Source organism: Arvicola amphibius, chromosome 17 (assembly GCF_903992535.2).
Source record: "Arvicola amphibius chromosome 17, mArvAmp1.2, whole genome shotgun sequence".
Lineage (NCBI taxonomy): Eukaryota > Metazoa > Chordata > Mammalia > Rodentia > Cricetidae > Arvicola > Arvicola amphibius.
The window spans coordinates 606622-621811 of NC_052063.2; the positions used below are offsets into that span (position 1 = coordinate 606622).

The following is a 15190-nucleotide window of genomic DNA, read 5'->3' on the forward strand; positions in this document are numbered from 1 at the left end:
CCAATACAAAAGCAAAGGACCTTCCTAAAATACCCCTCCTCCTCTATTCTATTACTCCACACATGGGTCTGGACCTAAAATGACACCATTCCTTTATCTGTCATTTATCTCCCTTAACACAAGCTACGCAGCACCACACAGTGATGGCACCAGAGTACCTGCCTCTTAGTCTACCGTTCTAGTGTATTGACAGATATGACAGCTGTGTCATCTGTCCAAGGTGCGTACCTCAGGGAAAAATGAAGGAAGATCAGAGGTGTGGATAGAATGTTATGAAATGTCTCAGTTCTGTGGTCCACGCATTTGGCTACCTGTCTGCCATCACCTGGGAGTAAAACGCACTGATTAGAGTCTGGGCACTGAGCTAGATTGACCAAGGCCAAGTTTCTCCACTTACGTGTATCCTTCAGCAATTTGCATTAGCCTCTCTGAACTTAGTATCCTTATTTTTTTTTAAAAAAAAATGATAATAGGGTTTTTCTAGTTTTCCATGGGGGCATGTAAAATGTTTGTAATGGTAGCTGGTATACAGCATATTCACAACAATTCTTTCCTCTTACACATGGACTAAGTCTAGGCTGGGATGGCTCTTGGGATTTGTTGAATGACTACTCAGTTAATTTAATAGATGTGGATAGTATTGGCTGCTGCCATTCTGCCCTGGTCTCTTTGTGTCATAACTAAGGGTTTTGGCTCATGGGGTCTAAGACTTGAGTGCCATGAGAAGGAAACAGGCCATAGTTTTGACAGCAACAACTTCATTAGCACTCACTTTGGCGTGTGCTCAACCCCAATACCCACATCCCAGATATCCCCACTGTACAAAAGAGGAAACTGAAGCCCATGTAGCTGGCAGTAAGTGCTCCAGCTCTTCTTCAAAACCCATCAACTTAGCTATGGAGTTATACTCCCTCTCTGAACTCCAATGTCTTTATCTATAAAATGAGGGCTACCCCTGAACAGTTCTACAAGCCTTTGGAATGACTCTGTTCTGTGCTACATGTGCGGGCTATCCCCCAAGAGTGCACAGGAGCCCAGTATAAAGCAGGCATTTCCCCATCTTCCTTATTTCTCTGTCTAAGATCCTGGCATTTTCCTGGCACAGAATGTGGCTCTTCTTCTAACCAACATGTACCTGTGTTTGCAAAGTCCAAGTTGTCCTTCTGGTATTCTCCTGTAATTCTCCTTGGCCTTCTGAGTGAGTAAGATCCTAGCCTAGCCTCTTAAAGCTCATGATGACCTGTGATAGACCACCCTTTGCCTGCTTCCTCACCATCCTGAGGCCACAGCCATGGAAGCCATTGAAGGCCTTCAAAGACAGTCATCTCCTTGAACACATGGAATACCCATCTTTCTCTTATGGGATAGGTACAAGGAGCCTTCCTGATGACCCATGTTCTCCTCTATGTCCCAAATTCCCCATCAGCAACACCTTAGCACCTCAACCTTGTAGTGTTGCCTGTCTTCCACTAGACCTGGCCTGGCAGACTTAGAGCGTTATCCTAATCATCATACCTAATGCCAGATGCCACGTGAGCTCTGCATGGCACTATGTGATGACCACTGGAACTGACCCTTACTCTGGAAGCACAAGCTAATATGAGGAGCAAGTAGGAAGTAAGAAATACATGATGCACAGTGGGGACCTGTCTGCGTGTTCAGAATATATAGAGTTGTAAAAGCAGAAACATTAATCACCCCCATGAATTAGGCAGTGAGGTCCTAGCAATCCAGTGGGTGAGATTTTTATATATTCTCCATTTACAATTTAGGAAATGGGTTTCTGAACCTGCCCCTCCAGGTCTCAAAGCTAGTAACAGTAAAAATCTGAATGGGAGAGTCTGGACTCGGAGTGACTATCATGAAATGCCTACAGTGCTATCCTAGAAATACAGACATTGCAGGCAGAGGATGGCAGAACCCCCAACAGGTTGTGCTGGGGACAAGGACCTTGTGTGAAATGGCCAAGCATTCAGTTAAGTGCTCGTAAAATGTAGTTGAACTGAATGAAGTCAGTGACCTGCCTAATTCCCGGCTCAGGGGCAGGCACAAGGGGTAAAAGGAGAGGGTGACACCCAGCCAAGAAAGTTGGCTTTTTATCCTAGTGGTGAGCAACAGCTTCTAGAACTTAATCCAGGGCAGATGCTAGAAGGTCAGGATCAAGTGGGAAACCCTGACTAGGTAATGAATGAGCTCTCCCTTTCTCTCCCAGTTCTCTCAGCTCATTAAGATCTTCCATTCTTTGGGTCCTGAGAAGTTTCCACTTGTGGAGCAAACATTTTTCCCCAACCACAAGCCAATGGTGAGTGCCTTTTTATCTCTGCTTATCTTCATGATGTGGGATGACCTTACATGTCTGTCTCCTGAGTCTCTGGGCAGCTCACAGCTTGCTCCCTGGTTATCTGGACTCCACATAGGAGCCTTCATGTCCTGTGCTTGTGGAAATGTCTAGTGTTCCCCAGGGAAGGTTCAGCTTCTCCAGGGGAGTTTCAGGTAGTAGGGCAAGTAACAAAGGTACTTGGCATTCTGTGAGACACATCAAATGACATCTTAAGCTGGCATCCTGGAACTAGAGGTTGAGTATAAAGGGCAAAAATATTTTTATAGTAAAATGTTACCTTCAGCACAATTTTACTGAGACCTGGTTTCTGTTGTAATTTTAATAAAATATGTGCTATTTTATTTGAGCTGATTATTAAAGAACAATGTACTTCTATGTTCAATTTCCATTCTTTGAAGTGCACCTGTGTTATCTCTGGGAATCTACTAGGGCCAAGCTGAGAGTCTGTAACTTTACTACTATTTGGAAGGTTTAAGACTAATGTTCATGGTTAGAATTTTGGTAGAAGAGTTTTGAGCTGCTGGAATCAGCCTCCAGCGTGCCTGCTTATGTGATTGGTGCACAGTCAGCTCACTTGGCCTTGCAGGGAATAGGAATCTCAGGGAACAAGAGTAATGTACTCATCCTACTAGGGACTGTGGTCAGATTGTAGAATCTCAGACTCTGACTGCTGAACTGGACAAGCCTGTTTGAAGACACTGCCAAGTAGGACTACCGGCTTCAGTGGAAGCAATCTAGTCGATCAGAGGCTCTTGTTGGTTGTCCGTCTACTGTATCTACCCGTCGCTCACGGAATCTAGTATGTCTGAGGCTCTCATTGGGGTTGTCCGTCTACTGTATCTACCCGTCGCTCATGGAATCCAGGATGTCTAGTTGGTCTGAGTAAGTGTAATAGTAAATCTAAATTACCAATTTGATTGGCATGAAAAACACACAGATTACTTTCTAGGAGTCTGTTGGGGTCTTTCCAGAGAGAATTAACTGAGCCAGGAAAGACCAACTTAAAATGTGGGAAGCACCATCTATAAAGTGGGGGACCCAGATGGGATTAAAGGAAATGGAGGAAGGCTGGGGTTTAGGTATTCTCTTTTACTTCTGGTCTACCATGATGAAAGCTGCTGGTCCTATCACAGCCTCCTGGGCACAGTGAACTGAACTAAGACCCGAAACAAAATAAATCCTCCCACCACAAGATATCTCTCCCGGGTATTTGATCACTACAGTGGCAAGGTATGAATAACACAGAAAATGTATAAACTAAGAAAGTTCAGGGTTTGCCTTTAAAGCAGTTGGTTACTAATCACCACCCTGACTAGATTTTAGACACGAATTTAGTCTCATTGAGAGTGGTAGAACAGCAGGTTGATAAGGGTCTGTGAAAGTCTATGTATAATGTTGTGCCTGGCATATGGTGGGTGCTTTTCAAACAGGGGCAAAGACCATGACCTGGAACACTGGCAAGGGAGGGCTCACAGTTAGGTGGTCCTGTGTGGTAGAAAGTAGCTCACTGAGTGCTGGCAGGAGCTACCCAGTTGTCCTAGGGCCTGAGGAATTCCTGGCATTCCCAACTAGGAGCTTCACTCAGGATTTCATTTACACTGCCAGCATCAACTATGGCTGCCGGCAAGCTTCCACTCCCACTCCGGCCATGGAATTCTCAGGGGAAAACATGAGTTAGGCTGAGACAGGTGACCTCCCAGCCCTGTTCACCCACAGGTGATTAGATAAAAAAATCTTTTGAACACTGGACTAAAAGGGATCCTGTCAGTAGAATGAAGGAGTGAAATTCGTGCTGGGTTAGCAGCTAGAAAGGGCTGAGGATGCTCTTTTGAAATCTGTTGCCAAAAAAGGGGTTTAGTTAAGGTAGCCTGAGCTGTAGACATGGGTGGAAGGGGGTTGTGTGCAGGAGTGTGGAGGAGGACAGGCAGAACCTGCTTGCCAGATCCTTTCCAATACCAATGTCACCCCCCACGACAGGACACAAGAAGGCAAGAGACAGCAGGTGTGTGTGATAGAAATAAAACCACTTTACTGTTTAGAATAAAGGACACACTATAAAAAGTGAACATTATGCAACATTACAAGACAATATACATTCACGGAATATAAAATTCATAAATAACATGGAGGAAAACTGTAAACAGTGCTACAAAATTTAGCAACAAATACATTCCTTCTAGACAGGTTTTCTCTGGTTGGTGTCTCTTCGTCATTACTGGGCTTCAGCACAGCCAACTGGCTAGAGGAAAAGTAGTCATAGAGAATCTAAGGTACCCCTGTCATCAGAGCATGGTCATGTTCTTAGGTCCTCTCCTCCTCGGTCTAAATAGCCAACTTAAGTCTGTTGAGACCACCTCTCCTCCCTTTTCCCATTTCACTGTGCTTCTGCCATTAGATTAGATTTTTTTTTTTAAATTTTTCTCTGATACAAATACTAGAGTGATGTTTTTAACTTTAAGTAGCTGGTAGCCAACCACCTACTGTCCCCTGGCGTGAGGCAAGGAAGGGTAATGCTTCCTGGACCCACATTTTTCTCCCAGACAGATCTATCCCCAAAAGTCATTGTGTGTCCTTTATTGTTTAAGAAGCACAACATGAAACAGGGTTTGTTTGGCAGGATTAGGACAGGAGAAGGTAGGTACTGGGGTTTCTTTACACTCCCCACCCTGGCTACAGCAGAGTGCAATCCTGGGAAGCAAAAGCCTATGCATAAGAATTTCTTGGCTGGGAGGAAGAAAAGATGCCTCGATGAGACAAAGAGAGCTTGGTGTCACAGTTGCCATGGTCGCGGACTTTGCAGAAACCATAGCTTCCTGGGTGAGTAGGAGAGAGGTCTTGGGAAGTGGGTGGCAGGTGACCCAGGGGTAGCTGATACAGGACAAGGACTTCAGTGTGCTTTTGTTTCTGTTTTGTTTTCTTCTCCTTCCCACCCTTGGGATTCCACGGGGGAGGAGGCTGGAGGAGGCTGCTTCTAGTACCTTCTATTTCCTTGAACTCCAGTCTAGCTGAATGCTTGTGTCACAGTATTCTACCCTCCGTTCTACTGTAGAATTTGAATCAGGAAAAGGCATGGGGGTTCCTTTCTTTCTTTCTCTTTCTTCTCTTAGACACAGTGTACACTGATAGCCTACGCACGGCACATGATTTTAGCAAAATAAAACATTCATGATATGATTGAAATACCAAAGTGTCTCAGCTACATAAATGATTTTAAATTATACAGTAAGTGAGCAGGTGAAATAAACAAAGCAATAGCTTATAGAAAGCTCAAAACCCTCCTCACCCAGGACTTCTCGCCAGGGCCTCCACAGCCAACTGCGGCCACAGTTCTGCCAGCTGATTAACGGGTTAGCATCAGGTGTCTCACCCTTAGGCCTCACCTTAGGTTTCTCCCTCTAAGAGTGAGGTTATTACACAGGGATTGAGATTGGCTAAAGGCCTTTTGGAAGAGACACGCGTGCACACATGGGAGAGCACTTGAGCTGGGTAAATCGGGAGCTCCATGTTAGAAGACTCTAAGGTTGAAGTAAAGAACCCCAAACAATAAGTTACCCCTTAAGAACCACTGGCTTGCTGACCTCAGCACCTTTTGCTCCACTTCATGGAAAGGGTTGTGCCTTCTGTTCCCTGTGAGCACAGGGGAAATGAAATCAACCAAGAGGAAACTTGACACCCATCACCTGAATTATCTTCCTATTCTGCTTTCGTATCAGACACTGGGCCAAAGCAGGTGTATGTGGGGTGGGGTTGGGGGGCAGATGCTGGAACGTGTTGGCTTTTCTCTCTCTCTTTCTACTTATAATTGGTAACTATGTCTCCTAATGTGGAATGAACTGAAGATATGATACTAATAGAGGATAAATACCCATAATCTGAAAAGAAACAGAGTAACTGTGTTAAATGTCACCACCTCACCACCTCAGACTCTGTAAAATACACATTATCATCTACTATCGGCAATGCATTTTTGACACTAAAACTTAAAATAATCTTATTTAATAGGAAAATTTATATTATAGTTTTATTTTTAAAACAAAAATACAACACAACAAGAGGCCTATAGTTTGATGGCAGAGCCTGGCTCCCTCAGTGACCAACCATGTTCATTCTGTGAGGTGACCACCTCAGGAGGTAATGTTCACCCACTACTGAGCTGGGGAAGAAGAGTATGCTGTCCCCAGATCCAGGAGAGGAGGCATTCCACCGAAGCAGGACACTGTGCAACTGTCCCTCTCGTGTGGAGACCCCTAACCTACTCGCACACTCACCTGCCATCAGATGGCCAGTAAGGCAATTAAGTGAAGGGCACCCAAACACAAAGCAGAAGGAAGAAAGGAGGTGAGAGGTCAGATGACCCCAGTTATAGGGACAAGAGGGTGTTGAGGATGTTCGGAGTTTCAAAATTTTAATTCAAATGAAAAAAAAGTCAACTTGGAATGTCACAATTTCCCATCAAACAATAAAAAGAAAAGAGATTAAACGATTCGCATATTTAACAGCATTGAATAGAATTCTGTGTCCTATAAAAATTAGCTCATAATCCCCTATGGGTATATGAAAATGTGTATATAAACACGTCTCCCTAGATGAGCTAAACACTACTTTGGAAATAGTATTCTCTGCCCAGATCTACTTAACTATATCTGTGGATAGTGTCTGGTGTGTGTTTCTCCAGATTACACATTGGCAAGCTTCGAGCCAACAAACTTCCCCAAGAATTCCCAGGAGGATGTCTCTCATGGGAGGCAGGAGAGAAAAGATGTTCGTCTCAACACTTTGTCTAAATTCTTGTGCAGACAGACATGTTGAACTCGGGCAGATGCTTAAGTCTTCATGAACTCAGAAAGCTCTATTACTCTGACATATGCTTGCTCCGGGATTGAAACATCTAATCAACCCGAATATCACAGGGCTGGGGAACTGTGTGTCACCTCAGACCTGCTCCTGCAGTTTGCCCCTTCCCTCCGACAAGCATGAACAGACAGACCATCTGATCCAGATACACAGTTGTCTATCCTCTGTGGATAAGGTCTTTCAAATACCTGGTGTCTGTCTGCTTGCTGTCCTTGGCTGGCTGGGAAACAATTGGACCTGTGCCAACTTCCTTATCTATACTCTTTATGTACTATGATGAAGAAGTGTAACTGGATGTGGGTCTAGGCTGTGGTCAAGAGAGGAAGAAAAAGGAGTAGCTATTAAATGCCCAAACGGCATAGAATTTTTCAATTTTTGTTTTCCTAAAAAAATATAGATTATATATCATGAAGAAGAGGAGTATACGTGCTTATTCTTTCTGGCTTGGCACCAGAGATTCCCAGTTAGAAATGGGTGATGTCAAAACCAAAAAAGAAGGGGGAGGGGCAGGGCCAGGAGGGTAGTTCCAAATCAACTCCATAGACAGCAGAGACTTTAAGTGTCCCCAGTGCTAAATTTGCAAGAAAACAGGCACTAATTTCATTGTCATCATCTGGGAAGAGTTAGTGTCCGGGAGGCTCAGTGGGATGGGAAGGAGGTGAGGTGGGACAGGTCTGCGTTCAGGGGTCTGTGGCGTTGCTGATGCTCTTGTCTGGAGGGGCCCATCCTCGGTACCAGCTGCAGTAGCCACCCTTCTGCCGGATGCAGGCGTAGTGTTTAGACTGGTAGCCGGGGTAGCCAAAATTGGAGAGCATGTCGGTCCAGAGACACTCATTCTTGGAGGTCACGAAGCAAGGCAGGTAGTAGCAGGACTTGATCTGCAGTGATACACAAGCCATAGTTAGGGTACTGCATCATAGCAGGCCCAGCCTGGATTCAAACTCTGGGGCCCCTGCTCTTTAATGCTGACGGTATAGTTACACTAGCGACTAGCTCACACCCTTGAGCATCTACTGGGTACCAGACACAGTGCCTCTAAACTTTTGGTGCAGTTCCAATTCCCTTCTATAAATAAAGAGACGCAGAGAGATTAAGCAGCTTGCTCCAGGTCACAAAATGTATGAGTCCCAGACTAGATGTGGGAAGGGGAGACTGCCACTGTTGTAGGAAATGAAGGAATTAGAAAGATGAAAGCATGCACTTTAGAGTTCAGTAGCCCTGGGTTGGAAGTCAGACTCAGCAAGCTATATAACCCAGGATCACAGAGCAAAGATCTCTGAGCCTTTATTTCTTGCCTGTATAATGAATAATTAAGTAATTAAGATCACAGGAGATTATTCTGGCGATGAGGGGGAGAGAGTGACTCAACTCCCTCCCATGACTTTGTACTTGGGGAAGGGACTGGACCCGGTTGAAGAGAGGTGTTAAGCAGCAGCTGATGTCAGCAAGCCTCAGCCAGCCTGCCCACCTGGGCAGGGACTCCAGTGAGTCAGCTGTCAGAGTGAATCTACTTAGGACAGCCTGGCAGAATCCTCCAGGGAAAGTTCCTGTACCTGTCATAGCCTTGAACAGCTGGGAGGGGTTGAGATGCTGAAGAGCCCTCATAACCCAGCAGCTGCCAAGTAGGCACCATTCAGTAAGTGAAAACAAAGGCTTTCTGCAGAGCTTCCTGCCTTGGGGCAGCATTCCTTACCACCCCTGCACTACGCCCAGTAGGCTGTCTGTCCCTACACAGCAGGAACTAAAGTTTCCAGACTGACCCTACAGAACTCACCTTGCAATTGCAACCCAGGTGGTAGCGGTAATTGAGCCCCTTGCGCTGGGACAGTGTGAGCTGGTCCCACCTCTCCACAAAGTTGCACAGCCCTGTGTACATCTTGCCTTCATAGACACGGCCTGAAGTGGGATAGGAGGAAGGGAGTAGGCATTTAGTTAGAGCCCTGTACTGCCAGGGTCAGGCACTGACCCTGGGTCTGTGATATCTTCCCCAACCCCTTCAGACATTAACTCTGGCCCGTTTTCCAAATGATAATGGATCTTAAGATATTGAGCTTTACGCTGAAGGTCTCAAAGCCATCAGGCCTCAGATTCCTTAGGGTTTTGCATGTTGCCATTACAATGACAGCCTAGAGAGTGGTCTGTGATGTAAGACAAACCAATGGCATAAGACATATTGACTGACAAGTGCTTTCTAGTTGTGTTAAAGCCGAGATACCACAAAATCAGGACACAGGCAGGTACACAATGGAGCCAAGGCTGCCAGCCAGTACTGGGTAAGCAAGACAGACCCTTCACTTCGTGAGACACATGGCTATGACCCTCAGGATGCCACTGACTCGGCGTTGTGGGGTTGTGGCAGATGCAGAGCAAGGGAATAGTGCCTTGGTGCTCCCAGTGACTCTTACCTGTCAGCAGGTACTGGTATTTGTTGACCTCTAGTTTAAGGCCACAGAGACTTTCAGAGGCTTCCGTGTGGATGTACTGCACGTGGGGCATCTTACTGAAGCCTCGGTACATCTGTGGGCAAAAGGGAACATGATCGTGAGAAAGGGTCCCAGGCCCAATCAGCATGCTGCTGTGTAGTATATGAGTTTCTGGTTCCCCTGCACAGCCTGTCAGTGGCAGGCTATTAACTCACCACCGGAGGGTTCCCTGCACACATGTATTCTTTTTCCTGAGCCAGATCCATGCCTCATTCAGCTGTCCTACCCTACTCTTGTACCTATTTTTCTCTCAAACTACAATACCCATGTCAGTTTCAAGGTGATAGCTAGCCAGCCAGCTGGTCTTCACATGACATCTCTGTGACACGCTGACATACATAGCGGCACCCTTGCAGCATTCTCACAAGAGCCTGGAGAGTGGGTACCAAAAACTCTACTCTCAGGTCAGGCATTGCCTGTGTTCTTATTTTTCTGAGCTTCCGGGGTGGCACTGAGTTCCTTTACTAAAGATGAATCACATATACATGAATGTGAAAAAAAAATCAAAACTTCTTGGCCGGGCGGTGGTGGCGCACGCCTTTACTCCCAGCACTCGGGAGGCAGAGGCAGGCGGATCTGTGTGAGTTCGAGGCCAGCCTGGTCTACAAGAGCTAGCTCCAGGACAGGCTCTAGAAACTACAGGGAAACCCTGTCTCGAAAAACCAAAAAAAAAAAAAAAAAAAAAAAAAAAAGAAAGAAAAAAAATCAAAACTTCTTAATTAAGCATATTATTATTTCTACATTAAACCGTGTAAAATTCATCTGGGTGACTGAACCAAGCTGCTCTAAACCAGAGGCAAGGCTGCACCCCCTTGGAAACATTTGAAACACAAGTCAATGGCAGGAGAGTGGACAGAGCAGGGGTGTTGGTAATCTTCCTGTGATATGTAGAAGAGCCTTGGGTACAGAGTGATCCGGGACCAATGCTAGTGACAACAATGAATTTAGGAGATTGCTAGAATATCTAGGCACTAATGCCTAGGACCTGAGAGACAGGAGACTTGGTACCCACTTTAAAGATGTGGACCCTGAGCCTTGGACAGGCTCACAAGTTTGTCTGTAGTCGTACGGTTGGTAAACAGCAGCAAAAAGTCCAGTGAGACAACCCATAGTCTGTGGTCTATAAGGTCACCTGTTACCACCTCCCCTTTAAGCCCTTGAAGCTAAGGACCCAGGGTTTCCTCAAGATGAGCAGTTTCTTTCTTCCATTTCTAACTCCCGTGGGTCCTTTGTCAGCATGTGTTTGGAGTCCTTGCTGTGACTCTGACAGAGACTGACCACATTCTGCAATTCTAGAATGAGTCCATCTGTGTCACATGAGTTCTGATCTACTGAGGCCACATGCAATCAACTGTGAGCCAGGGAAGGTAGAGGAGGACACTCAGACTTGGCCTGATCCTTACCTCTCAAGGGGCCTTCAATAACTGGTTATCACTGGTCCTCCCCTAAGAGCCTCGCAATAGAAAAATATCCCTAGCATGCACTGTTAATTATCCAGGTAATTAATACAAGCCAGAGAGTATACCCGACTGGTGCCTCACAAATACCCCACTGAGCCTGATGGGCTGTTTTTCAGCCCTCATCTTCTAATTGGCAAAAGGGTAGCAGGGCACAAAGCCATCTGTTGAACCTACACAGTCCAGAGGCCTCTCCTTGTTTACAGAGTGCACTGTCCTGATGGGTTGGAGTAGATCCCTTCTGCAGTTCAGTTACACCGTGGGGAAGAAGGGCTGGGGAGTCAGACTAGGTGATGGCTTGTTAGATGATGGATGTACCGACCACTCAGGCTCCACAGGAAACACATTTAAGACTCTTATGTGAATGAAGTACCATCACCATGGCCTATGAAGAACAAGTTTCACCGACTTCTGTGCCAGGTAACTGCTCACAAGGATTTGGGTTTTGGCAAATATTTCCACTAAGCATTTAGTCAATGGAACTTGACAACACAGAAGGTTCCAGCAAAGGCTAGATAAGATCTTGCACTGTAAGGGTCCCAGGCGTTGGAGGACAATGGCTCCCTGAGGCCCTGAAGGTCAGGGGGTCTTGCAGCTGGAGGAAGCCCTGCTGGCGCTCTTTGCTTAGACAAACCGCTGAGGAAAGGACCCAGCACATTCCAGCTGCCCAGCAGATCCGTCCAGCCCCCAGTCAGGACAGGCAAAGCACATGACCAGGACATGTCCCCCTGGGACCAACTGGGACATAATGTCCCCCACGTGTTGTCCCTTGCAGCCTGCCTGAAAGCAAGTCAGTGCTGTACAAACAATAGTCCCTGGCAAAACAAACTGCTTTCCCGTGGTCCCGATGGGAGATAAGGCCCCCACAAATGACGGAGGCCAGTTCTGGAAACTTCCACATTTGCACCAAGCTCATTCCCAGCGAATCTCTATGTACGGGTTTACAATAAGTTCCCTCTGTATTCTTACAGCCTTGCCCCTCTCATCCCCACACTATGGGTCTGTGTGCACTCAAGGGATGTCCAAGAGAAGGCTCTGTGCCTGCCCCCAGAGGTCAGATGTGCTGACTTTCTGTCCTCTTTCTCTAAGTTCCTCCAGTCCTGCTCCAGGGCTGCCTGGCTTCCGTGTCTGATCCTCTGGGGTAGTCTAATCCACAATACAAAATCTCTAGGGACCAACGCCAGTCACTCACTTTCTCCACCAGTCACCTGTTAGATCACACACCAGCAAGCCCAACCTGGCCTTTTTTTTTTTTAAATCTTTTATTTACAGTTCAAAATTTAAACAAGATCTTGGTTCTGATTTGTGATACTTCCAGGTCCTGGTTCATACACTGTGGAGGCAGAGGTCAGTCCAGCTTGTCAGACTCAAGGGAGAGTGTCACCCAACACAGAAGACCTGGTTCAGTCTTGGTCTAGATTACATTTCCCCTTACTGTGAGATTACCACTGGCAGTTTGGGTTAGGGGCCCGTGGGAACAGTCTCAATTTTTCTCATCACCAGAAGTCCATCAGTGATTTTTTTTTCCAAACACTACGTGCTTCCCATCCAGCCAATCACACTTAGAACATGCGATAAAGAACTGGCAACCTGGCTTTTTAAGTCCCTTGAGGGAACTAAACATGAGCAAGTGAGGGACGCCCCCATAGTAGGTAGAAATGAGCATCAGTCTGCTTGTAGCCCCCCTACTTTGTTATTTCCTTGTCCTCCAAGACCCCATGGTAAAGAACCCTATAGTTTGCCACTTCCTACACACAATCTTAACTGTTCCATTACTTCCAAGTGTTGAGAGGCTGTTTCACACCCTTGGCACAAGGCTGGGCCATACAAAGGCTTAGCAGATTGCCAGGGACATAGCATATGCTCAATAAATATTACTTGCTAACATCATGTTAACTGTGACAAGCATGTCCTTGTCGTCCCCCCCCCCCCCAATCTTACAGGCCAATGCTAAGCACCGAAGAGGCTGAGGAGGATGGCGGTGAATGGGCAGACGCCCATTCCCAACTGGCCCCTGCTCTGACAGGAAGGCAAATGGTCTCTCTAGATAACTCAGGGCTGGAAACATAGTTAGAATTAGTAAAAGACATTAGGTAAGACCGAGAAACAAGCTGCCCTCCAAAGAATCTTCTGTTATATCTTTTGCAGGCTGCACGTCAAGAGCCACACATGATTAGGAAAGGTCCCCTAGCTGTATGCCCTTAATTAAATACACGACTCTTGGCACATCACTTCCTATTGAACCTCGTCAGAAATAAGGGAAAGATTCCTACATTGAATGCCCAGCTGAAGGACAGTGAACAGAGTCTGAGCAAGCCAGCCTGGGAGTGGTGTGCTGGCAGGCTGGTGGGTGAAAGTACAAGTTAGTTTGCCTCTAAACAACTCCCACTTGTGGGTGTGACACCAACCAGGGACATTCTGCCACAGAAAGGCCTCTGGTAACTTGGGCCTCTACGCCCTGAAGGCAGGAAGGAAGGCAAGCCAGTTTAGGAATTCCTGCCCCGCTGTTATGTCTCTGCAGCAACCTCAATGTAGCAGGGCAGGCAGGGAAGGGGCCTCCACTGCAGCCAGAAGCTCTGGCTTCCCTTTCCTCGGTGCCAGAGGTTGCAAAGGAGCTTCCCACCTCCACCCATTCCTGGCCTCCCAGCTGTCTGAAGACATAAGCTGCTCTCATGACCAAGCCCAGGCAGCCAAGGGCATCTGGCCAGGGCTGACTCTGAACATTACATAACCAAGAGCCTGGGAGTGTTTCCACAATTGAAGCCAGAGCAACAGGTTCCACAGAATTAGTGCATCTAGCCACAGGCCTCTGGAGGGAATAAAGAGGCCTAAAGGTCAGTCTCTAGGATAGCTGGGCTCCACCCAGGGGTGAATCACCCCTCAACCCCAACTGGTCCTTAACACTTGTCCTTTCTGAGGAATTTTTTTCAGACCTTTGGGTCTCACCTTCACCTCTTCAGTAGATGGGAAGCATTCTCCAAGATCTGCCTACTGAATGTCAGACACACACACCCCCTCCCCGCCCTGCTCCCTAATGTCCAAGGGTGCAAAGACCAGCAATGAGTAAAGAGGTAGCAGCTCACAAGGCCTACAGCACATCCCATCTTGAACTTGTCCGTGCATGTCTCTTCTCCCTGCATACAACTACAGTCTGAAGGTAGAAACTGCCTTGTGGGCTCACAGACTGCAAACACAGGCATCTGCATATAGCGAGGTGCTTTTATAAAAGCGCAGGGGCCGAGGAACAGTTGAGTTATTCAAGCTGAAGCCCCAGTCCTTAGTGCCACCGAGGCAAACGTAAGAACATGCTTCCAGCAGCTACTCTGAGTTCCTGGTTAGAAAAGACCCTACCCGTTAGGATGCTTGAACAGTGAGGTGCCAAGCCTAACACCGCACTACCAACCAGTGGTAACAGTATGGCCTGGAAAAGCACAAGGCCAAAGTCAGTGGGCTCTTTAGGATTAGAAACAGGGCCAGGACATGGGTTCTCTGTGTTTTCCTTAGACTACCCTGGCATACTTAGGAACCTTCATGGGCTTTGGTGAATGGTCTGATGGTGTGAATATGCTTAGCAAATATTCCTAATGAACTATAATACAGGCAGGCAACCAAAGATGGGAAAGAAAGGGGACCCTGTGTTCAGCACTCATTCAACATGAAGACTGGAGGAAAGGACACCTATCACGTAACCTTAGTGACAGCACTGGCTCTGTAGGTACAACACAACTCAGCTCACAAAGGCTCTTAGGGACCACGTGGTCCAAGATTATGATCTTGTAGGTCTTAGACAGGCCAAAGAAGGGCAGCAACTGTACTGAGGTCTCACAGTCAGCAAGTAACAAAGCTATCTGCCATCTGGTTCCAAGGCTCAGCCGCCCAACAAAGACCTATGAATGAATCTGCCTGTGCTGGCTTTGGAGCAAACAGCTACCATCTCTTCCTGCCGCCTCAGCAGCTCCCTGGGGCTACACTGAGTCAACACACAGTATAGTTCCAACCATTTGGCCTCCCTTGGCCATGACTCTTCTAGCAAATCCCCAAGATCTCTCCTGGGG

The 15190-nt window shown here is 46.8% G+C and overlaps 2 protein-coding genes across 4 annotated transcripts in view; one reads left to right on the plus strand and one right to left on the minus strand.

Annotated features, from left to right (window-relative positions):
• Window positions 1-15190, plus strand: part of Syn3 (synapsin III) — a 360471-nt gene that overhangs the window by 105531 nt on the left and 239750 nt on the right. For both annotated transcript variants that reach the window (XM_038314795.1, XM_038314794.1), the window contains one exon: window positions 2213-2302. In XM_038314795.1, the coding sequence (XP_038170723.1) occupies window positions 2213-2302 (90 nt within the window). The remainder of the gene's footprint in view (window positions 1-2212; window positions 2303-15190) is intronic.
• The window catches only part of Timp3 (TIMP metallopeptidase inhibitor 3), a 46648-nt gene continuing 39207 nt past the window's right edge, over window positions 7750-15190 (minus strand). For both annotated transcript variants that reach the window (XM_038314796.1, XM_038314797.1), the window contains exons 3-5: window positions 9601-9712; window positions 8970-9091; window positions 7750-8073 (exon numbers count right to left, since the gene is read on the minus strand). In XM_038314796.1, coding sequence (XP_038170724.1) covers window positions 7876-8073; window positions 8970-9091; window positions 9601-9712 — 432 coding nt within the window. In that variant the 3' untranslated portion in view covers window positions 7750-7875. The remainder of the gene's footprint in view (window positions 8074-8969; window positions 9092-9600; window positions 9713-15190) is intronic.